The sequence below is a fragment of the Mirounga leonina genome, unplaced genomic scaffold (assembly GCF_011800145.1).
Source record: "Mirounga leonina isolate KUSES-001 unplaced genomic scaffold, KU_Mleo_1.0 Mir_173, whole genome shotgun sequence".
NCBI classification, from domain to species: domain Eukaryota; kingdom Metazoa; phylum Chordata; class Mammalia; order Carnivora; family Phocidae; genus Mirounga; species Mirounga leonina.
The window spans coordinates 30,765,758-30,791,845 of NW_023270447.1; the positions used below are offsets into that span (position 1 = coordinate 30,765,758).

The 26,088-nt window shown below is 38.8% G+C and overlaps 1 protein-coding gene across 1 annotated transcript in view; it reads right to left on the reverse strand.

Moving 5' to 3' along the window:
* The window catches only part of AK5 (adenylate kinase 5), a 239,683-nt gene that overhangs the window by 197,734 nt on the left and 15,861 nt on the right, over positions 1 to 26,088 (reverse strand). The window contains exon 5 of the mRNA XM_035018241.1: positions 25,971 to 26,084. Coding sequence (XP_034874132.1) covers positions 25,971 to 26,084 — 114 coding nt within the window. The remainder of the gene's footprint in view (positions 1 to 25,970; positions 26,085 to 26,088) is intronic.

The window sequence follows — 26,088 nt, forward strand, 5'->3', positions numbered from 1 at the left end:
AATAATGCAATCTATGTTAAGAAAAAAAAAAGAAGAAGAAGAAGGTAGTGGGAGGGGAAGAATGAAGCGGGGGAAATCGGAGGGATAGACGAACCATGAGAGACGATGGACTCTGAAAAACAAACTGAGGGTTCTAGAGGGGAGGGGGGTGGGAGGATGGGTTAGCCTGGTGGTGGGTATTGAGGAGGGCACATTCTGCATGGAGCACTGGGTGTTATGCACAAACAATGAATCATGGAACACTTCATCTAGAACTAATGATGTAATGTATGGGGATTAACATAAGAATAAAAAAAAAACTAAAAAAAAAAAAGAAAACGATGATACTTGACTCTCTATATGATATGACATGCAAAACTCATTCCAAATGGATGTTCAGATCTAAACGTGAAAAGTAAAATGGTAAGGATTTTAGGAGATAACATATAACAAAATATCTTCTAGACCTTAGGGTAGACCAGAATGTCTTAAATAGGACCTAAGATTCCCTAACCATAAAGAAGTTTTGTAATTGAATGGCTTTAACATAAAAAAAAACCACTTCTTTTTATTAAATACACTATTAAGAGAATGAAAATGTCAGTTGGAGAAGATATTTGCAACACATACTATCAAGAAAGGGCTTGTTTTGAAAATATAAAAAGTATTCTTACAAATGAGGGCGCCTGGGTGGCTAAGTCGGTTAAGCATCTGCCTTCAGCTCAGATCATGATCCCAGGGTCCTGGGATGGAGCTCTGTGGCGGGCTCCCTGCTCAGCGGGGAGTCTGCTTGTCCCTCTGCCCCTCTCCCCTCGACTCGTGCTCGGTTGCTCTCTCTCAAAAATAAATAAAATCTTTAAAAAAAGTATTCTTACAAATCAATAAGAAAAACAGAAAACAATAGAAAAATGGGTAAAAGACTTGAACTGTCATTTTTACAAAAGAGGGTATCCAAATGACAAATGAACTGAAGAGGAGCCCACATCGTTAATAATCCAAGGAATGAAAATTGAAACAACACATCCACCAGAATGGCTAAAGTCAAAAAGACCAACAATACTAAGTATTAACAAGAATATACAGAAACTGGAGCAAGTTTGTGATAACTCATAGAATAGTACACTCATATTCTGTGTATCTACTACATGCTAAATTCTATTCTATGCACCAAGGACCAACAGTGAGCACAAATCAGGTATGTTCTTGTCCTGATGGAGCTTGTGACCAATTAGCAGAGACAAACTGTCATCAAAAAAATCTCACGAACAAATGCAGAACTGTAACTGTGGTAAGTACCATGACACAGAAGTGGAGCAGTTGTTACTATGAGAACATATAATAGGGAAATCCAACCCTGTCATGGAGGTCTTGGAAGGCTCCTATGAGGAAATTACAATTGAGCCAGGACATGAAGATGAGGAAGGAATAACCAGAGAAAGATGGAGAGGGAAGAGTGGTCTTTCCAAGACAACAAATTCACAGAGAAGGGCAGGCACATGGCTTAAGAGGAATGCAACACCAAAATGTTATGTGAAGTATGCAGCCCACAAGATAAGAATCTTTTAGACCTCATCCTCCTACACAGAAGATAATCTAAACAGGTAGGCATTTTTTCCCCCCAGGAGAATGGAAGCAACCAATGTCTTGATGGGGATTTCTCCAATTAAGTTTGACATTTACAAGTGGAAGATTTTAGACACTGGAAGAGATGAACTGGGATCCTAGCAACAGATGAGCTCTGTCATATGCTTTGTCCACTCTCTTTTCCCAATTAATATGCATGGGCACTTTATGGTTATATGGTTATAAACTCTATGACCTGAGCTTAAGACCCTTTGGTTTATCGAAAAGGACAAAAGATTGGAAAATGTTAATTCCTAAAAAGAAAAGTAAGTTCAAGTCTTCCTTTTCCATTTCTCCCCATCTCCCTCTCTTCACTTTTGAGGAGAAAAAGTATGGCCAAAGTTGGTCAGATCAAGACTTTTCACTGAGCCACACTGAGCCACTGTAGTACGAGGTAGGGATGTGATTTCTCTCACCTAGGATCCTCTCTTTTATATCCAAGAAGCTGGAGAAGTAATACTGACCTCTCTTTCTGCTGCTCACCTTTCTCTTTGAACTTGCTTCTTTCTATGCAGCTAGAGAGATTTGCTAAACTTAATTATCAGAAGGTCTGCATTGGGCTGCTCTAAGCACCAGCTCAATTTATGCTTTTCTGGCTCTACTTCCTGTTCTCTTCTCCTCCATTGGCATTATCTGGATTTATGTTTCTGTGACAATGGTGGGACAATCGGAGATGTGGGATTAAGGTCGGAGGAGGTCTCCTCGCCTGCTTTGGTCCCAGGCACTAGGCTACCAGTAGCCTACATAAAAGGAATTCCCCAAGGAGTTCAGACAGTACTCTTGGGTCCCACTGGGTTTAGAGACAAAATTTCATAATAAAAGATTTCTTTTCTTGCTGTCAATTGCTGTCCCTGCACGTTTTTGATTTAGAGATCATGGTGGAGGACGAACAGACTGAGGATAGTCTGTTGTTCCCTAAATAACATTTTCATCTCTCATATTTCCAGTGATCAGTGTAGCTATTAGGCCTTGATTAGAAAGAGGAGTAAGACATTTTTCCTGACCTTAAGGAACTCATAGTCTAATAGTTGAGCCAAGAGACAATTGTAATATGATTAGCACAGTGTTTAAGCAAATACGAGAATAAAGAGGAGGGCCACTTCCATGGGCAATTCTTATGATACCTGATGTCAGTTAACATACTCTCCCTGAGGCTTCTTTCTCTAAGACAAATTCCACCCCCTCTCCCAAGACTGTTACAACCACAAGAAATTACATGAATTGAATGAAATGTGTTTCACTGAGGCAAACTCTGTGATGTGAAGGAGGCTCTACAGCCCTGGTGCTGAAAGAACAACCCTTGCCCTGGCTGCCTTTGGATGGGCATCTCCTAGAAGGCTGCCAGAAATGCAAATCAGCGAGCTCCACTCTGTTCTACTGAATCAGGATCTCTGGAGACGGGCCCCCAGAAGCTATGGTTTAACCTCTGCTTTATAAGAAACCCTATATAGAAATGAGTGCTCAGAATGGGAGCTTATGAAAGTTCCAGGATCTTTAAAGTGTCAATAAAAATCTGAAGTGGATAATACAATTAAGTCAAAAAAGAAAGAAACTAGGGGGCACCTGGGTGGCTCAGTTGGTTGAGCGACTGCCTTCGGCTCAGGTCATGATCCTGGAGTCCCGGGATCGAGTCCCGCATCGGGCTCCCTGCTCAGCGGGGAGTCTGCTTCTCCCTCTGACCCTCCTCCCTCTCATGCTCTCTCTATCTCATTCTCTCTCAAATGAATAAATAAAATCTTTAAAAAAAAAAAAAAGAAAGAACACAAACCTACCAACATAATATAACTATTACTACTCCCTTTTATAAAACTAGCATCATCTATCAATAAGATTCCTACTTTTTCCCTTATTTATATTAATATTATTTCATTAACAATATTTGTATTAGGTTCAAGTCAAATAGCTTATTATCTGATTTGATCAGACCTTCCCAAATGATAAAATCCCCTCAACTAGAAATGATTTGAAGACAGTCTCGTTATTTTTTAAACAGATTTTTCTTAAAAAAAAAAATCTACTTAAACTTTAAAAATTATATAATTCTAGGGGTGCCTGGGTGGCTCAGATAGTTAAGCGTCTGCCTTCAGCTCAGGTCATGACCCCAGGGTCCTGGGATCAAGCCCCACATCAGGCTCCTGGCTCAGCGGGGAGCCTGCTTCTCCCTCTGACCCTCCCCTCCTCATGCTCTCTCTCATTCTCTCTCAAATAAATAAATAAAATTAAAAAAAAAAATCAAATGTTACTCAACCTGGGAAAAGGAGTAAATTCTGACATGCTACAAAACGGATGAAACTTGAGGACATTATGCTAAGTAAAATAAGCCAGTCCCCCAAAGACAAATATTACATAATTCCATTTATGAGGTACCAGGCTCCCTGCTCAGTGGGGAGTCTGCTTCTTCCTCTCCCTCTAACCCTCGCCCCCGCTCGTGCTCTCGTTTGCTCTCTCTCTCAAATGAATAAATAAAAAATCTCTTAAAAAAAAAAGTAGGACTGGGCACCTGGGTGGCTCAGTTGGTTAAGCGACTGCCTTCGGCTCAGGTCATGATCCTGGAGTCCCAAGATCGAGTCCCGCATCGGGCTCCCTGCTCGGCAGGGAGTCTGCTTCTCCCTCTGACCCTCCCCCCTCTCATGCTCTCTCTCTCTCATTATCTCTCTCAAATAAATAAATAAAATCTTAAAAAAAAAAAAAGTTAAAAAAAAAGAAACTAACTTAGGGAGACAACTAGTATGTGAAATCTTATTTTTACACTTTGGGCATTTCTTGCTGAAAAGCTATATTCTACCCTTTTCCATGATCCTCTGGTCATCTCTTACAAATGCATTCATTTCTATGACTTTAATTAAGTAGTGATCTAGGTTACTCTTTTTTCTTTTCTTTTTTTTTTTTCCCACAACTTGTCACAAACCACATTAATCACATCTGCCGAACAGAGTATATCACGAATGGTTTAAGAAGATATCATTAGAGGCGCCTGGGTGGCTCAGTTGGTTAAGCGACTGCCTTCGGCTCAGGTCATGATCCCGGAGTCCTGGGATCAAGTCCCACGTTGGGCTCCCGGCTCAGTGGGGAGCCTGCTTCTCCCTCTAACCCTACCCCTCTTATGCTTTCTCTCTCACTCTCTCTCTCTCACAAATAAATAAAATAAAATCTTTTTTTTTTTTTTTTTAAAAGAAGATATCATTAGTTCATGAAAAGTACCTTTCTGTGGTTTGGTTTTTATGGTACAAATCTTCATTTCAATAAAGCAATTGGGATACATTAGGCTGCCAAGACAGAGGAATTTAATGAAGAGGAAAAGATTAAGGTTTGATTTAATATCTACCAGGTTGACAATATGGAAATGAATGTAAATTTACAGCACTATTTTTTCCAAGATGTCTTTTCCCCACCACTAATTTTATTATGTAGGTATCTACTTCTTCATTTGTTTAATTAATTCATCTAATATGTATTAAGATCCTTTCATGAGCCAAAGTTGAAGTTCTGGAAAGGCAGGCTGAAACTAGCTGGGCTGGGATTGTCTTCCCACACTAAGCAGGTGGGGTTTTATCTTATGAACTTGGGAGTATTATATTTTATTTCATGCCCTAGAATGAATGCCAATGGTAGCGCAGGGGCAGACTGGGGGCAAGCAGATCATCTGGAAGAGCTAATGAAGCTGCACTGTCTACGATGAAACGCCCCTTACAAATAAAGAGGTCAGATAAACATAATGTAAAACATGACCATTATTCTTAACATTCTTTTAATAGATGTGCTCAATCTTTTTTTTAATTTTAATTTTAATTTTTTTTATTTAAAAAAAAATTTTTTTTTAAGGATTTTATTTATTTGCGAGAGAGAGAATGAGAGAGAGAGAGCATGAGAGGGAGGAGGGTCAGAGGGAGAAGCAGACTCCCTGCCGAGCAGGGAGCCCGATGCGGAACTTGATCCCGGGACTCCAGGATCATGACCTGAGCCGAAGGCAGTCGCTCAACCAACTGAGCCACCCAGGCGCCCTAGATGTGCTCAATCTTAATGATCATTTAGAAAATAGGTGGAACTATTAGTGTCAGCATTAGGCAAATAGACTGAAATAAAACAGGATTGGACAGGAGAGAGGGATGAAGGCAAATGGGTAGAGTTCAAAAACACATCAGCTGTTTCTACACCTGGGGGATAAGCCATGCCTGCCTGATTCATCGTAGTCAGTCTATGGACTCTTCATTACGAGTGCACGTGGCCCATGACTGATTAGACCACAGAAAACAGGGTCTATTAAGAAGCAAATGGTTAGGTGATGTTTTCAGACCCAGCCAAGAAAATCATAGGGATAGACCTTGAAGAAGTGGAAGATCTCAGCATATTGCTAATGTTTACGATTTAGCCAACTTCTGAACTGTCCCCTCTCTAAACCTTGCTTCTTTACAAACATTTAGCATTTAGATCCTCAATATTGACAATGGGAATAATTACCCATGCAGTCCTGTCATTGATATGCGGGCACAAACCTGACATATTGTATATTATGTTCTAAATTCAAAGAAGATGGGGATGAACTTCTAAATATCATGTGGTCCAAATCCCTATCTGATCGGCCGCATAGCAATCAGTTTTCCAAAAAAAAATTACTGAAGCTAAATATAGGATATATTTCTATTTGCATCAAGTAAGATAAAGTATATCTTAAAAAAGCAAGAACAGTGTGGTTTCTTCCTGACCTACCTATTTTAGACAACTGGATTTTATGCTTTGAGACACTGCCACCATTCAAAGGAAGTATTAGAAAAGTGGTTTAGAAATTCTATTACCAAGAAGCACATTTCCAAATCTTTTAAAAGCATTTCCTGCAGGAAAATGAAATTCAAGGGTACATTAAATGCTAACTAGTATATGAGAATATAAAATAGGTAAGAAATTATGTGATATATCCATTAATACTCCACACAAAGACTTACTGAATGGAAAATAGACTGATAATTCACCAAGAAATGCCATTATTAGAGATTTCCATTTGAAGTTTAGATGGAAATACTTTTTTCAAAACTTCAGTTGTTCTAAAGAAAAACTGGTATCATTTTCTTAGGTGTAAGTTATTTTGATTTGTATGGCTAAGAGAAGCTAACACTTCAGAAGAAGACACATGCTTAATACAATTCTATTTCACACTTATCTACATTGATTGCTTAGTATTCATTCAAACACAAAGACTGTCTCCAAGGAAATTCAGAAAAGACTATTATGCTATTAGTGGCTGGAGGAGTGATGGTATCCTACTCTATTCATTGGCTATTACTATATCTCTCTGCCTAGTTTATCTTAGGATAACTCTTCTCATTCACATTGATAATGAAGAAAAATACTTTAAACTCATATTCTCAGACAACATTTGAGAAACTAAGTAAGACCCAAACAAATTCCAGCCAGATTTAGAGACCATATCTGTAGAACACCTTATTCTCAAGATTTTCTTGAACATTCTAAGTATGAGAACCACTAGGGAAGATCCCTTCATTCTTCTCACAAGTATTTATTAATTATTTTAATATGTACCTACAAGTGCTTAAACTAGATCACTATTATTTCATTCCTTTTCTTTTTTGAAAATCTTCTGATAAATAAGAGTTCTAACAATACTGGGAAATGTATTTACACGTGTCCACTTCTGTTCAACATACATTAATTAAACATCTACTATGAGCCAACTGCCACACTAGATTAAAGAGATGCAAAAGGGACAAGACATGGTCCCTGTCTGAAGGATATCCCAATCTAAAGTGGAAACAGGCACATAAAATGTTATTTCAACACAGTGAAAGTGTATGGAAATTCCATCATATTGGAATACAGTCCCAAAATGGAAGCCACAAAGCAGGGTACAACAGAGGCATAGAAGAGGGCCTGAAGCTCTGGAAACTTGTGGCCCATGTGAATACTCCATGAATACATGGGATGTTTTCTTTCTTATTTTACTGGAAAAAACACTTGGGGAGAGGAAGGAATGAAGAAGTTATACCCAAGTCTATGTTCTGGTAGGCAATAATGGGTCTATGAAAAACCCTGCTGATATAATCAAATTATTCTTCTATCACCCGCTCATTCACTTAGTTGAGTGCTACCAAGCACCAGAAGTATAATAGTTGCATCTTGTATTTTAAAAAGTAGCTCATAATCTGGCCTCCAGTTACGAACTGCTCTGATATAAAAATGGGATGAACTCAAGGTTCATTTTAGAAGTTGATGGTCTGATAGCCATCATCACACCCAGAGTAGCAAACTAAGCTGAGAGACTACCTAATGAGTGGCCAGCAGAATACATGAAATTGGGACTCTCTTTGACAATCAGGAATAGTCTCTGTGGGTACCTCCACCCCACCCCATGCTCCTTTAAATATAACCCCACTTCTACGACAACGGTATAGGTCTTGTGTTTTTCTCCTATAAAGATGTAACAGGTAGATTCAGGGTTCTAGAACATCTTGAATGGGAAGTCAAAGTGTTAAGAACTTCAGTCTGTATAGCACAGATATGGCCCATCCTGGAAAGGCTTTCCATTGGGGATATGAAGAGAATCATTATTGCTAAGGATCACAGCACTCTGGACTCAGCTCCAAAATCCTTCTCAGCATAGTAGGCCAGAGAGCCATTATCTTTACACACATTGAAGGCTTTTCACTACTACTGGTTTATACACATTAGCAAGGTGGCTCCATAAGCCATACGGGAAAATTTCGTTTCAGTCTCATTCTATAGTCACAACACACACACACACACGCACACACTCAGACTCAACAGGATTTTCAGTGCTAAGTAGTGGTGGACAGAAGAGATTTTTTATTAAAGCCAATGAAGTTATTTCCCAAAATTGTTGATGTCCACTTTTCATGTTCTACTCAGTGTTTGCAATGGCAAATGGGTAATTAGTAAATGGGTAATTTTCCAAGGCTCCAGAAGACAATAGCTATTGTAGGACTGGGTCTTTTCAGATTGTGCTGGTGCCATGGAGTTGAAGCCAGACTTTCGAGTCTCTTTTCGCCACAGTAGCAGCCGCCTTCACCTTGGCCTTTCTGCTTGAACAGGGAGCCAGAGCACTGAAATATAATCATTCTAACAGGGTATTTTTAGGTTATTAATTTAGTGCTTTGAAATGTATGAATGATTTGGGCAGAAACAAATCTGAGCTGGAAACCCTTTCCAAATATTTCTTTCCTGTGTGTGTGTGTGTATTTCTTTTTTTCTATCTGTTTTTCTATCTCTAACTGTGTATATATTAACATACATATAGATACATACATACACACTGCCTAAAAATAATATTTATTAGAATATTTGGTAGTTCAAGGAAAACATAGTTGAATGAATTTTCAGAAGGCTCATTATTAAATTTTAATAGAAAGTAAAGAATGATGGATATGGAAAGGCCCACCAGAGATTTTAAAACATTATCCATTTAATTATTCATTCATTCATTTACTCATTCATTCAGTAGATACCAAGTGTTTAATGTGCGCAAAAATAATATTAAAGAATTCCTGGGGCTCCTGGGTGGCTCAGTCAGTTAAGCATCTAACTTCACCTCAGGTCATGATCTTGGGGTCCTGGGATCGAGCCCTGCATCAGGCTCCCTGCTCAGCAGGAGTCTGCTTCTTCTTCTGCTCCCCCCACCGACTCATGTATTCTCTCTCTCTCAAATAAATAAATAAAATCTTAAAAAAAAAAAAGAATTCCTAAAAATTTCTAGACAAGAAAAGTCAACGGTTGGCTCTAATAATTTGTTCTAATGCTTAACAATTGGTACTTTTGAGATTTTCTTCATATATAATTCAAAATTATTTTCTTTCTCCTTTTTTTAAAGATTTTATTTATTTATTTGAGAGAGAGAGAGGGCAAGTGCACCAGCAGGGGGAGGGGTAGAGGGAGAGGAACAAGCAGACTCTTCGCTGAGCATGAAGCCTAACGCGGGGCTCAATCCCACGACACTGAGATCATGACCTGAGCTGAACCAAAGAGTCAGACGCTCAACTGACTGAGCCACCCAGGCATCCCCAAAATTATTTTCTTAAATACAAATACATTTACTCAGTAGAGAAGAACCAAAGAGTTACTATTTATAAAATTCTTAGACATGCTTGGAGAACAGTTATGAGGAGGTGACTATGAAGACAAACAATGATTTTGAAGTAAACATAACAGAGCTTGTAAAACTGGATGTGCTTTCTCTTTAAAATAGACCATTTGGGAATATAAAAATTCATTTTCATATGCTGTCTACTGTTCAAAATGCCTTTTGGATCTAACTACAGAAAGGTTTGGTTAGATGATCAATCCCAGTCCTTTGGGACTAGACTCATCCTTTTTTAGTGCTCAGGAAGACAATACAGTTGGGTGGAAAGAGCACTGGACATAGAAGTGTGGGCTGTTTATTCTAGCTCAGGGGATTGAGTTATTTACTCCTGCTCTCACATTAACTAGATTTGTGAAATGTAGCCATTCACTTAACTTCTCTGAGCTTCAATTTTGTCATTTATAAAAGGAGATCAGTAGCTACCAAACTTTTTTGATTCAAAGATTGTTTTAAAAAACAAATTCTAAGAAATTTTCCATGTAGTAAAAGCTGTACTTTTGCTGTCAGTTGAGTGAGAAAATGCTAATTTTGCCTGGTTTTGTTTGTCTCTGTAATGACTCAGCCACCCCCAAAGGCAGGGACCATCAGTTATGATATTCAGGAGAAAGTACCCTCTAAAATTTGTGCTTCTATGAATCTATGTCCTCATGGAGGACATTATTTCAAGCATGAATGGGAAGCTATTTTCTGGCCGTGACTCATGGGCAAAAAAAAAAAGAAAGAATTGAGGACTACACCAGATTAAATGCAATAATCAAGGGCTACTTATCACATTAGAACATTAGTCACTATCACTTTTCTGATGCAAACATAAGCATCTTACCCTCTATCCCATCCTCATATATAGACAAGTACTAATGACTATGTATTCAAATAATGTTATTTAAAAAAGATGTTACCCTTCTAAGTCAGTATTTTAATAAGGAATTATCATGGGAAGTGAAATTAAACAATAAGCCAGAGGTAGCTCACCCTATATTTTCATAATACATAGAAATTTGTTGCTAATATATAGAACTAAAATTGATTTGAACATTGACCCTGTATTCTGTGACTTTGCTAGATTTATTAGTTTGGGTAGTCATTTTATAGATTCCTTAGGATTTTTTTTTGTAAACAATCATATTATCCACAAGAGCAGTTTTACTTCTTCCTTTCCATATTTATGTCTTTTATTTATTTTTCTTATCTTAATGTATTATTTAGAACATCCAGTATAGTGTTCGATAGAAGTGGTAAGAATGGACACCTCTGCAGTTCCCAATCTTAGGCAGAAAGCACTCAATGTTTCATTATTAAGAATGATATTAGCTATAGGCTTTTCATATCAGATTAAAAGAATTCACTTTATATTCTCAATTTGCTGAGTTTTTAAATGAATTGATGTTGACAGTTGTCAACTGCTTTTTTGGTCATTGTTGCCAAAGAACAAACTCTACAACATTTCAAGCTTTTACAATTTATTAAGATTTGTGTTATGGCCTAATACACGGTTTATCTTAGTGAAAGTCCCGTGTGCACTTGAAAACAATGTGTACTGTGCAGTTGTTGGATACTATGTTCTAGATATGCTTATTATTTCTCAGATGTAGGTCCTTAACAGATATTTTGTCTAGTTTTTATTTCAAAGATTGAGAAAAGATTGTTAAGACTTCCAACTAGGAGTATAGGTTTATCTATTTCTCCCTTTACTTCTGTCAATTGTTTGATTCACGTATTTTGAAAATTTATTAGGTATATACACATTTAAAATTTTTATGTTGTTCTGATGAATTGACGTTTTTATCACTAGGAAATGTTGTTCTCCATCTTTGGCAATACTTGTTGTCCTGAAGTCTACTTTATCTAATAACGATCAAGCAACTCCGGCTTTCTTATGTTCAGTATTTGCATGGTATATCTTTCTCTGTCCTTTATTTTCAACCTGGCCATGTCATTATTTTTAGAAAGCATCTCACATAAAAATAAAGTATGTTTGTTTCTACCCAAATAATGGAAATCCCAGGTGAATTTTTCTGAAAAGGTCGGAGTCCTTTTCAGTGTAAATAATTACTCTTTATTCATTTTAGAAATCCAGCATCTCTGATATTATTTTCACATAACACAGGGCACCCTTGTGCCCATATTTACTCTTCACAGAATGTAATGTGCTTATAGTCAGTGAGGCTAAATTAGTAGGATCTGAGAATAGTATGTTGGGCTCCCAAAATATATGACAGCTAGCTTAATTTGAATTTATATTTTTGGTAATTACTTAGGAGACTCAAATTATAAGTGTATCTGCATTTTCTCAAGGAACTGGCCTTTTCTATTAAAGACATTAAGGGAACTGGGCCTGGAAATTAAGGAAATACAGTAGTTTATGTTTGAGTAAATCACTGTGCAAAAAATGGAAAATGTTAACATTGGGAAAGCCTTTTGTCACTCATCCTTATCAAGCATTCCAGGGAAATGAAACCAACGCATGCTGGCATAAAAGAATGAGGCTAGAGTTACTGAATAACTACTGTACGTAGTACATCGTAGGGCTATGAGAAAGACAAAAGTAGTTACAAGACTCCCCACTTGAGCAAATTTGTATTTGTGCTGTATATTTTCCTTAGGCCTCTGAAGCTCCCCCTTCCACTATTCTCTCCCCAACCCTGTGCCCTGGGTGATTGCCCTTCTGGAACAAATCAATGGGTCCCTTGATCTCTAGTTTCCAGTTGGTTCTGCTCACTGGTGAACACCAGCAGAAGATCAGACGAAGGGAGGAGAGGAAAGTCTGGATATTTATTCCCTTGGCTCTCATCCTGTGGGGGTCACCAGAGGCTGGTTACCTCTCCTCAAGGAAGGTCAAGGCTCCGATGAGGAAGCATTTTTCATATGTCTGATTCTTTTTCTGGATTCAAGCAACTGCTCCCCCTTTTTGAATCTACAGGCCTAGGGAGGGTAACAAATCCCACTTTTACCAGCCTTGCGATAGTTAGTTTCCCCGGGTCCTACACACATCCTTTATCAAGCGCTCTTCCGTGTAGCCTATCTGAGTGTGGCACATCTTTCCTGCTGGAACCTGACCAACACAGCAATCTGATGAACCGACAGTTAAGAATTTAGGTACTATATGATAAGTGCCATATAAATCTTAAAGACAATTACCGATTTTGCTGAACAAGCTGAGAGTAAAGAGAAATCTCCAAGGCCTTGGGGATCCTCAGGGAAATTGTCCAGAAGGAGGTAAGATTTGACAAGCAGTAAAAAATGACTATCAAGGAAAGACAAATAGCAAGGGAGTGAGGGCAAAATGTATGCAAGGGATGGTGGGAACCCAAACCCCATGTGGGTCAGACTGCACGGGGAATCTACACAGAGACACGAGAACCTTATGACATTAATATTGAGAAAACATCTTATGTGAAACTGCTCCCATTCTGAGGAATTTCTCTCCCACTCAAGAAAGTAAGGGTGAAGACTAGTGAAGATGACATTATTGGGGTAACTGTGGATGTGCTTCAATGTCAGTACTTTACTGTTGTTAGCAATGGCCTGCTTGTTCCATAACTATGGCCGCACGCTACGGCTGAGAACCTCTGCTGTGTGCAATTAAACATCAAGTTGAAGTCTGCGCTTTAATGTGCTTAAGAATCGGCTTTGATTTTTAACTTGGTAAATTGCACATCCTTGGGTTCGACGTACAAGAAATTTTAATTCATTAATTCTGTGAAGGAACCTGAACAATCCACATTTTTTAACAAGGCATGTACCTGACTCTGATACAAACCCTCTAGGGAGTCATGTGCTTGTACACAATAATTGGCATTAAAAACTTTCAACCAAAAGAATGAATTAATGGCAGTGGTCTTTTAGAAAGATTAACCTGGCCACAGGATACAAGATAGACTGGGTGTGGAGGGAATAAGGACAAGGAAGGTGGAAGAGTGAGGACTCTAAAAGTCCAAGCAGGTGGATGGGAGCACCTGGCATGAAAAGGCTGGGAAGAAAGGAATTGAAGAGAAGAGACAGATATGAACAAAGTGAAGAATGAACGGGTCTTTCTTTACTGAGTGTCATGATGTGGTGGTTTAAAATATGTCAAGTTTTTTTGTTTTGTTTTGTTTTGTTTTTTTGTGACACTCTTAAAAAAAAAGTTGTGTATTCTTATTCCCCTCTCCTGTTTTCTGTGAGGTATGGCTTTGGAAAGTGGGTTAGAAAAGGCAGTCGGGCTTCCTTCTGGCTCTCTTGGGTTACATGCCTTTGGAGCCCTGAGCTGCTGTGAGGTCCAGCCACCCTGGGACTTCCATGTGGTGAGAAAGGAAGAGATGCCTGAGGAAGTCCAGCTGTTCCAGCCCCAGCTGGTTGAGTCTTCCCAAACCAAGCATCGGACATGTGAGTAAAGAAGCCTAACTCTGACCACTATTTAAATACCATGTCATGAGAGATCTTGGGTCAAAACCAGCCTGCCGAGCAGTTCTTGATTTCCTGATCCATAGAAGCATATGAAATTATAAATACTGTCATTTTAAACCAATAAATAAATTTTGGATGATGTCTTATGTAGCAACAGTACCTAGTTTACAGGACAAAGTCAAAGAGGACTTTGATTTTATCTTTCTATGAAATTTGGAAATTGTCTTTTCTCTTTATATAAGGAAGTTGTAAAAACCTCAGCAGCCTTTTTACCTTGATTGGTCTTAGTCACAGTTCATCAAAATATAAATAAATAAATAAATAAATAAATAACCATCTAGTAATATATTCTCAATTTCAAAACCAAATTATTAAATAATTAGAAGCAAACTTCTAAGTCATTAGTTCCATGGGGAAACAACCACATTTCCTCTTATATTTTGCACAAAAGTGCTAATGCTTAGAAAAAATTTGTGTAATTAAAATTAAATCACTCCCCCTTAGGAACAAATCAAATTTGTCTCCCTTAGGAACAGCAAATCAAATTATGTCTGTCAAATCAATTCACTATGCAAGTAGGATGACAGCCCTTTGAGGATAGGTTTTCTTTTATCTCTAAGTGTTTGGTTGTTTGCTTATTTATTTATTTATTTTGAAAACCTCTATTTATCTAGTTGAAAATGTCTCATATATCCAATTTCACTCATTCAAACTCAGAGCTTAACTCTATTTTTAGGCTCCTCTTAGATGGCAGAGTTGAGGCTAAATTATAGATCCTAGAGGAAACCACAACTAGAAAAAGATAAAAATTTCACATAGTTATATACACCTGCTCCAGCCAGTCTCACTTTCTCTGATCCCACAGTGCATGATAGGTGGAATTCATAAGGGTTGTGTGCACTCATGGGCCCAACCCTCAGAAGCACAATTCCCTCGCTCAAGAAGCCTGAAGGAAAGCACATGAGTAAGAGTGGCATGATTATAGGACTAATCTTGGGTCCATTGCTTTATTTAAAATAAAGACTCCCAAGTGCTGGTGAAAGCGAAGGTATCTTGGGTTGGAGGGGCTTTCAAGTGCTCTCTCCATTACCTTCCCTGCTTGACCACTCCACTATAACCCAGGAAAAATGCCTCCTGCCTGCTATTGCTAAGCATCAGTACCTCAACTATGATTGTCGTACCTCAAAACCACAAATAACACACCCCAGAAAACAAACCATGGTAAGCTGCTGATTTAAACAAGTTCTGAATTTGTGTTACACGTGATTATTGAAGTTACCCCCGGTTGGTCTCTGAGTGTTACATATCAAGACATATTTCATCCCCTTGGCCATGGTTCTTTTCGTAGGCTGTGGGCACTGCAGGAGGATGGCTCAAGATGATGAACTAAAGGGCAGGAAGAAATACTAGATCTTCTAATTTGTTAAATTTGACAAGTAAGAGAGATGAAGCTTCCTAACATTTAATATTTAGACGGACAGTGTGGCCCCCACTATGTCAGACAGTCACGTCACCTACAGAATAGGGTGTACGTATCTTTGTGAGGTATTTTTTTGTGATAAACCAATAATGAAAAACAGACACAGCGGAGACAAGGGGAGGACAAGGGGCACTGCAGGGTACAGACTCCAGTGCCTTGTAAGGGCCAGACTGGGGCTGAAACAGTGAGATACCAGCTGGGGCGGGCGTGGGGGATGGCCATGAACAAGACACCCCCTACACTGTCTAATGACAGCCCAGCAGTACTCAGGTGTGGCAGCGTGAACGGGGAGCTGATACCTCGCTACCATTGCAAGCCAAGGTAGAAATCTGCTTTTTAATCTGAAATCTCCTAATTTTAGAATTTAGCACACATTTAAAAAATAATAAAATAAAATTTAAAAATGTAAAAAAAAGGGCGCCTGGGTGGCTCAGTTGGTTAAGCGACTGCCTTCGGCTCAGGTCATGATCCTGGAGTCCCGGGATCGAGTCCCGCATCGGGCTCCCTGCTCAGCAGGGGGTCTGCTTCTCCCTCTGCCCTCTTCGCTCTCTGTCTCTCATTCTCTCTCTCTCAAATAAATAAATAAAATCTTTAAAAAAAAAATGTAAAAAAAAAAAGTCTGATGCCCACATTCAGTCTGAGTTTGTGACCTCAAGATTCCAGAAAGCTGGTGGTCTAAATATCTGTATCCTCTCCTTGGGAATCCTAGCTCGGTCTGCTTGCTGGTGGCCTTAGGCAAGTTACTTAACTTGTCAGAGCTTCGGTTTCCTTATAAAGTGGAGTTAACAACAGCTAAGGTTGGGGAGTAAAGTGATAACACAATAAGAATCCATTATAAAATACGTATATTCAAATGCAAGTTTCTAGAGACAATATACTTTGCTTGCACCAAAAACGAAATAAAAAATATAGGAACAATGGAAAAATTAGGCTAGCTGAACACCAAATGGTATCAATAAATACAATAGAAAGTAAATGTCCGGATCTTTGGGACATTTGGCTCACAGAAGCATACATTATATATATATATATATATATATATTATTACACTCGGAAGAAAATCAACCAGCATTATCATCAAAGAAATTCTGCACAGGTCCCCAACAAAGCCGCCAGAGGCACCAAAACACTCCCCACGTGAAAACCACGTGGATGTGGATGCACAAGCCTAGCTAGGAAAGGAAAGGAGGCATCTCTGTGGGACCACTCCCAAGAAAGGAGAAACTAGCAGGAAAAATGGATGAAATCAAAAGAGGGTACCCAGAACGGGGGTGGGGGAGCGGGACACTGGCTTGGCTGAAATACGGAAAGCCAAGATGCGTACTGAGAACACCCCTACTCATCAGTGGGCTTCCAAGTGTTTCTGCCCCACAGTGTGAATGTCCCGACTCTAGCTGACAGATCACTGAAGTGGTTCTAGCCATTTTTAGCACAAGAAAAATTTCTTTCAACAGAGTTTTGCCTGGAACCTCAGAACATAAAATAAAAGCAGAGCTGTTCTGGGCTGCCTTAACACCTCAAGGTGGCCTCTGAGGGCTGTATCATCAATCTGAAGGTTCCCCTAGAAGGAGCCTGAAGGTCCTTTTACCTTCAAAGCTTCTGTCAAATAGGAAGGGAGGGCTATTGAAGGCCCTTCCATTGTACAAATCCATGGAGTATTTGTCCTCAACATGTCTAATCGTAATAACCACTTCCTTTTGTTAAGCAGTCACTATGAGCCACACATTGTGCTAAGGACTATAGGTACATGATTGTATTTAATCTTTACAATAACCCTGTGTGATCTTATTATACTCATTCTTCAAAGGAAAACACTGAGGCCTCAAGAGGGTTGGTAAATCAGCCAAAAGCACATAGAAAAGGAGAGTCAAAACCCACTGTAGTCCATTGACATTATAACCAACTCCACTGAATTAGATGAGGGTCTGAGAGATGGAACTCAAGATCACTTTTGAAGCAATCACCTGAGTCCTTTTCTGGATATTCATGACACTAACATCTGTCTTCCACTTCAACAAACACTGACTAGAACCCAATGTAGTAAAGAAATATATTAAGGTAGCAGGGCAGGTGTGGGGGTCATGAGAGTGGGAGTGGTGGGAAAATAAAAAGAATGGAAGGAAGTGTACAGCATGAATGAGACCGCTCTGCCCTAAGGACAGAACAGAAGCCTACCTGGGGGGGGGGGGGGGGCAGAGACAGACAGACACACTAACACAAAAATTCCACAAAGATCAATTGAGAATTGGTTAGGGAAAAAGTAGCTTATTTATAATAGCAGCAAACCAGGAACAAAACCAACAAAAATTGTACAAGTCTTTCCTACGGAAAACTATAAAACTTTACTTATTGAGGAACATAAACCAAGACCTGAGTAAATGAAATGATAGGGCAATGTTCATGGATGGGAAGATGTCAGTTCTCTGAAAATTCATCTATATATAATATGATCTATATTGAAATGTAAATAAAATCTCAACAGTTTTTTTTATGTGTCTGACAAATTGATTCTGAAATTCATAAAGAAGAGTAAATATATAGGCATAGCCAACTAAAAAAAGAAAGGGAAGAGATTGTCCTTCAAGCATCAGGATATAACTTAGAGTTCTTTGATTGAAACCATGATATTGATGCAGAAAAATATAAAGAGACAAAGCACACCCGTGTCTATCCAGGAATAAGTCATTTCATTGAGGAAAATACGTACAAGGCAACAAGCAATCTTTGAACCACAGGATACATTTTTCATTTCCATTTAAAACATACAATAAAATTCTATCTCTACCTCACACTATGCACAACAATTAATGCAGATAGAATAAATACCTGAACTTCAAAACAAAATTAAAAATAAATAGAAAAATGTAGAATATTTTTATGAGACTGCAGGGAACATTTTCTTAAGATCTAAATGTAAAACCCAAAAAAATGCTGATAAATTTACCATATTAAAATTTAAAACTTCTGTAGGACAAAAGATAGGACATAATTCTGTATGTCTCTCTGCCACAATTTGGAAAAATATAAATGGAAAAAACATAATCAAAATACACAGCAAAAGATTAGTATCTAGAATGTCCAAATCAGTAATAAAAACTCAAACAATCCATCAGACAAAAAGGTGCCAAGGTTATATTTTGGCAATTCTCAAAAAAGGAGATACAAATAGCCAACAAACACATTTAAAAAACATTTCAGTTCGCTAGGGATTAAGAGAACGCAAAATAAAATAGCAATGCCAAAACATTTACATTTCTAATCCATCAGACAACCTAAAATAAAACAGATTTGAAATTAAGTATTGGTGAGGTATGGAGAAATGGGAAAAAAGGAATCATAAATTTATGGGGCCACTTTTTAATATCATATTTTTAAAAATCTAAAATATAGATTTAAAACTGTATCCCCCCCACACACATTCCTTCTACATTAGAAAATCCATTTCTAGAAATATTCCTGAGAGATCTTCACATATGCAAAGGGAGATGTGTTCAAGGATGTTGGTCATAGTATTGTTGGCAGTAACAGAAATTTTAAAGTAACTTGATCGCCTGCTAATATGACATATTTATAGAATGTAGCATTATAAAGCAGTTAAAAGAATAAGTTAAGTCTATTTGTATCACAAACAGAGCTCAAAAACAGAATGCACAGTGAAAGAAAAAACTTAGGGGATGATATAAATAGCACTGAGGAAATAGCAGGAGCAGATCACCGTGAGAAATAGGGAGTAATCCAGCATGTAGAATGCAGAGGTAGAAAATATAATTGGAAAATTAGCTGGAGCCAGAGAGTTGAATATATTGTTAATTACTGTTAGTTAAAAAAAAATAGATTTAGTGTAGGCTTTCCTCCTCCATTTTCAAGAATAGCACCTTTGAGTTCTTACTGGTTTCAGCTTTACTGTTTGTAATAAATCCTCAGTACAGAAATCTAGTACAGAGGTTCATCCATGAACTATGAAATTCTACAACCTTTAAAAAAAACACTTTGCTTATTAGGTTTCACCTTGGACTCTGGGCTATCTAGCAAAATCTTGGCTATGCAGTACGTTTGCTTGGTGGTGAAAAGATCTTAGATTTCCCATTTTTGCCCATTTTGATTCCTTTCCCCTCACTAATTTGTTATTTCTTTTCAACAATCAGGTGGAAGGTGAGAAGAAATTTTTCAGATAGTAAGGACCTACCACGAAATGCAAGGAGGAGACCAGGGCTATGCTCTGGCAGCAAGGAGTGTCTCCATCTCCTCCCTGCCCCCTGCAATGGCAGGCCAAGGGCTGGGAGAGCTCAGCTGTTAGACTGAGAAGTAAGGGTGGGAAAGAAAGCATGCTGCTTGTGGTAGAAACTGCTGGCTGTCTCTCAAAATCTGTTTTCCCATCTTCCACAATAACAGTTCTGTAGGCAGGTCATGCCCAAACACGTGACTCCATTGTCCAGTGGCCCTTGAAGTTAGGATGTAGCCATGTGACTTCAGTTCTCATCAATGTACTGTGAAGACTAATGTGCGCACCTTGGGGTCTGGGACTTAAGAAGGTGAGCACATGCCTTCTGCACTTTTGTCCCCTTCCAACCAGGTGGAAGCTGGCCTTGGGGCATGGCACGGCTGACCTCACTTTCACCATGCAAATGTCAAACATGTCCCAGGGTTCTCCAAGTGAGCTCTTGAAACCCCTGGAGATTGCTGAGACCCTTTCAGGGAGGCCACAGGTCAAAGCTATTTTTTTTTTCAAAGCTATTTTTATACTAACAAATTACATGCCTTTTTCACCTTCATTCTCTCACAAACGCACAATGGAGTTTTCCAGTGTCTACATGAAGCATGATATCACAGCAGTTGGAATGCAAAAGCAGACCTAAGAATCCAGCTGTCTTTTACTAAGTTAGAAATTAAAGGGATTTGCAAAATGTAATGTTTCTCTTATCACTATTTTGTTGTTGTTTTGGAAAATAGGGTCACTTTTCATAAAAATGTGTTATTTATGTTAACCTGCATGGATTTATTGTTATTTTAAAATGACTTAATATTTTTAAATTTCTGTTTTTATTTCTCATATGATATCAGTAGATATAGTCCATGTAATGAAAGCTTTTTGAGGTCTTTAATAATTTTTAAAAATGTAAAAGGGTCTTGTGACCAAAAAAAAATTGAGAACCATTGTCCTAGGAGTTAGAGGAACAATGACCTGCATCTCTGAATGACTGTACGGGCTGAAGGTTCTCTGCCCTCATTCACGGTGCAGCTGTTACATACAAGAGAAATAAGTTTCTGTGTTATGTCACTGTGTCATTGTGCCTTTTTATTACAGCATCCTGGATTTACTCTAAATAATATAGACAATTTAGTCATATAAGTGGGGTACTACTATATCAAACTAATGACCGTATGTGGCGTTGATTCACTTGGGCAGTAAGAGAAAGAAATTTTAGGCTGGAAAATTAATAACACTTGGTCTGCCACTGCCAAGTATTTGGTACAACTATTACTTGTGGTAACTTGGAAGGTAGACCATGTTCCTATGGAGCCCACAGCTAGAGAAGAAATGACCAGAAAGAGCTAGAATGATCATATGTGTTGACTGTTCTCTATTGCATTTAGCAACATACAACAAGAAATAGATAAACCTGAGAAAGAACTGACCAATTTGTAAACAGATAAAGAGAAAAGAAAGTGTCCAGTAACTTAAGACTTACCAGGTTGAAAAAATCAACTGCTTCTATACCTCCAAAGAGAAGAAGACCCAGCCCTGAGGCAAAACCCAGATTAAGGATGCTGCCTGTTTTTTATATGGCCTCAAAGTAACTACCATCAAAATGAGAAAACAAAGAAAGAAAGCAGCTTAATATCTATATCTAGAAAAGAACTTGGGTGTAATTACCGGCACATGGAACTAACTGGAAGCAAATACAGCAGACACTTACCAAATTTTTGAGGAAATGGTTTTACCCAAACAACCATAAGCCTAGCCAGAAAAAGCTTGTTTTGTTTTTTGTTTTTCAAATTAAGAACAGCTCCCAAAGAAGGCATAGTCTCTCAACACAATACTTCGATGTGACCATGCAGGATAATGGACAAGAATAACTTTTCAGAAAGCCAAGGGCTTCAGAAGACAATTGAGAACGAGGAGTTGAAATCACTCTACTGCTAGGGAAAGGATTTGTTATTTGCTATGGTTCAGTGACTACCACATATATTGGTAGTCATATACCACAAAATTCCCTTTTCTGAACAGGAGCCTTTATTTCACTTCTCCTGATCTTGTTCCTCCACTATTTATTGGTGGTAGGGTGGGAAGACAATGTGATGTTCAGTTTGTAGGTGGTTGAAGAGTCTAATCTGGACTTAATGGAGAGAACTTACATGAAGTAGAGATTCTTGATTTTTGATCTAATGATGGCACTCTGAGTGTTTTCCTTGGGGGTGAGTGAGTACATTCTATGTTGGGAAGAAGGGAGCATGCCGACATTTGGATTGCCAGAGGGGCAAACTGTGGTAGAAGTTGCCAGTTCGTTTTCTGATCCTTCCATAGTTACAGAACTGTAGGCAGGCATCTGGTCACCCAGCTGGATTATACTTCCCAGCCTGCCTCACAATTGCAACATGACTAAATTCTTAAAATTGCTATGTGAGCACTATCCAGATCTGGGACTTCAGACCTTCAGAGGTTTATGTTCTCTTCCCTTTATGTGCCAGCTGGAACCATATGTGGTAGCAACCCTTCTTTGACCCTACAGATGAGGAAAGCATCCCAGGAGATGGCAGAACAACAACGTGGAAGGAACCATGGTCCCTAAATGACCTCAAGGAGAAAAGTTGTCTAGTCAATCTGCACTTCACAATGATACTATTCCCTAATAGAAAAAAATACACTTCTTTGTCCTATAAGACACTTAAGTGCTAGGTAAGACCATCAGTAGTATATGGCCAATATAAGAAATCCATCTCTTCTTACGCCCTGGACCTGTGAGGAAGTCTTGGGGAAAATTTCTGCATGCATGTATATATGGGTCCACAGGCACACACAAAAGAGCTAATTAAAGAAAAACCTTGTGGAGTTGTGGTATAACGAAAAATATATATTTAGTTGTTGTCCCTGATTCCTGGCACAGAGCTTTTAAAACCTTCAGAATTACCTGAGTGATAGGACTGTCTTCTGTTGTTCATAACGAACACCTTCTGACCATACCTCAGTCTAAGCTAGTGAAGTGACTTAGGTGGGGCCCAAAATAATGACAAACTATTGGAGTTTGTTGGCAGAGAGACCAAACATGAGATTAGAAGGTGGGAACTTTCAGCCCCACTCCCTGGTCTCCAGGAAGAAGGAGAGAGATTGGGTTAGAAAAACTCAGCAATGATGTTTGGAGAGCTTTTGGGTTGGTAAACATGCTGAAGTGCTGGGAGGGTGGTGCACTCAGAGAGAACATGGAAGCTCTGCATTCCCAATCCCACACTGTGCCCTACACATCTCTTCCGTTTGGCTATTTCTGAATTGTACCTTCGTCATAATCCCCTAAATGTAAGTAAAGCATTTTCTTGAGTTCTGTGAGTCATTCTAGCAAATTATTGAAACTGATGAGGGTGTTGTGGGAACCCCAGAATTTATACGTGATTGGACAGAAATACAGGTGGCCTCTGGAACTTGTGACTGACCTCAAGACTGTGGGGGCAGTCTTGTGGGACTGAGCCCATAACCGGTAGGGTCCATACTAACTTGGATAGTTAGTGTTAGAATTGAATGCAATGATCAGACATCTTGTTTGTGTTGAGGACTGGAGAATTGGTAGGGAAAACTCTCACCCATTTGGTGTCAGGAATGGTACCAGAAAAACAGACACCACAAGAGCTTAAGCCTACATAGGGTACGGAGTAATCAGGGTGGACCCTAACACTTTGCTTTACATAAACACTTCAGCTTTGCCTCTGCACCCTCTGAACTCTGGGAGCTCAGCTGTGGTGGCATCAACCTCAGCACAATCGTTCTGCTTGCAGTGGCCAAGAACCTCTAGGCTGTTACAACGCCAGCCTAAGAAAGATGTCAGACTGGACTTTTCCAGCCTCGGACGAATGGCTGAGAACAGCAAATGCAAGTGACTGCATGTCTTACAGAGAGATACCAGACCATTTTATAGAACTTGTTAACAGGTGTCCCCAACCAGTATTATGACCCCTGGCCCATCACCCATGTGCAGGCTTTGTAAGAGAAAATGGAGACTGGTCAGACATCCAGAGTGTTGGCAGAGAGCTACACGTTTCCTACCCCTTCCCCACTACCTGCCCCACTGTAAGTCACGTGAGGAAGAATTTCAGGAGTCTGAGACATCACTTTGGATTCCTGAGGCTGAACCAGGTCCAAGAAGACATGTTAAACTGAATGGAAAACTGAAGTTTTCATTTCATATTGGACTTCTTTTTTTTTAATGAAAAAAATTTCCCCAGCTTTATTGAGATATAATTGTGGACTGGGCTTTTTATTACCGGAAAGTGAAACTATCTGTTACTATTTGAAAGATTCATTTATTTTTTTTATTTAAGAGAGGGGGGAGGGGCAGAGGGGCAGAAGGAGAGGGAGGGGGAAAGAATCTCAAGCAGACTCCCCACTGAGCACAGAGTCCGACCTGGGGCTCCATCCCACGACCCTGAGATCATGACCTGAGCTGAAATCAAGAGTTGGACCCTTAACCGACTGAGCCACCCAGGAGCCCCTGTCTGTTAATATTTTAAAGTGACCAGGAAAGCTAAGAGATCTACCTGAGTTCAGGGGAGTTATTATTCAGGGGAGAAGAAAGAGACTCACATCACGTTCGAAAGGCAAGAGAGAAGAAAAATCAAGAAGCTCCTGCTGCTTGTGCCCACCAAATGCATGTTATTCAATACATAGGGGGGACTGGGTTTGAGTGGGGATGCCTGCCTTGGCTCTCTTGGGCCTCCACTAATAGCCAAGACTCACATAAAACAACTGCCACAGTACCCATTTTCAACAGCAACATCGGGTGAGGCAACAACAACAAATTGATTTTTCTAGTTTTTCTCTCGTCAAGGCCTGAGCAATTAGAACCAAGTCCTTAAACTGAGAAAGCATGGAAGGTTCCGGAGTACTGCGGGAAAGAGAAACCTGAGGAGGGGAGAAAGACATTCCAGCACAACAGATGTCCCCAAACAGTTAACCTGAATATTCAGAGAGGCTTTATGAAGCCGACTTCTGGCTTTGAACGGCCTAACCCCAGACTTCTTTTATATGACATACAAATTTACATCTGATTTGACTTTGTTCTCTCTGATATCATATCTGTAATATGTTAAAAGCTAAGAAAAAGATAAACAAGTCCATAGAAAAAACAGGCAAAGGAAAGCAGATAATTTACATGAGAAATAGAAATCGGCAGTAAAGTATCTGAAAGTGTACTTAACTCTAGTAGTAACTCAAGAAATGTACATTTAAAAGATGAAATACTGTTTCTTATCAGGTTGGCAAAAATCTTAACTATGAATTCTATCTGGTTGGAAAGGATCTGGAGAAATATACTTCATTCAATGTTGATGGGACTATAACTTGGAAAAGTCTTTTTTGGAGGACCATTTGGAAATAGCTATGAAAATTAAAAATGCATTTGTATATGAGCATGCACACATCTACATGCATGGCTGTGTGTGTGTTTAATGTACAGAAAATAGCCTAGAAGGATCTATAACCAGCTTAACAGTGTTTCTATTTCTTAGGAGAGGAGGGCAGTGGAATGGAATAAGGGTATTAATGAACTTTTACTTTTTACACTGGACTTAAAATTTTTATGACCACAGTGTTATTTTTGTAATTAAAATTTTACATGAAAAATCAGTCACCCTGCTTCTCAAAGATTCAATAGATATGCAAAATATCTTAATTGATTTATTTCCCTTAAAAATGTACATATTAGGTGTTGAGCATGCATAGTCTACTGAAATTTGAGTAAACTTCGGCTACCTGAACCCTACCTTGTTATAGGTAGGTGGTTTAGTATTTTACACCCCAGTTAAGAGGGCTTCCTAATTTGGTAACAATATAAGTACAGGGTGGTGTTTTATATTGCTGGGCAGTATGGACAGGCTTGTTTTAAGTAATTAAAGATTCAAAACATAATCTTAGGTAAAGTATTTTGAAAAAAATTCAGAGAGATTTGCATTTTTAGATAAAAATCATGAATTCTATTATTAGTTTTTATTTTTTTTGGCAGAGATGGCCTTCAATTTTTAGGCGTGCATGCCAAGGAAATGACCTTCTGCTAATCCATACTGATGTACTTTCCTGTTTTCAGACCAGAATTCTTTCAGAACAACAGCAAGTCTTCCAAGAAATCTTTTTTTTTTAATCTCAAAGTTTTAAGCAAAAATAGGTCATTTAAAATATAGAGATATTCTTACTTGGTCCTCAAAAGATAGAGCCTGGGCAACATCTCTTGGAAAGCCATCGATAACAATGCCTTCTTCATCAGGTATTTGCATCAATTTCTGTTTTATCTCTGTAATTGTCGTTTCCTTT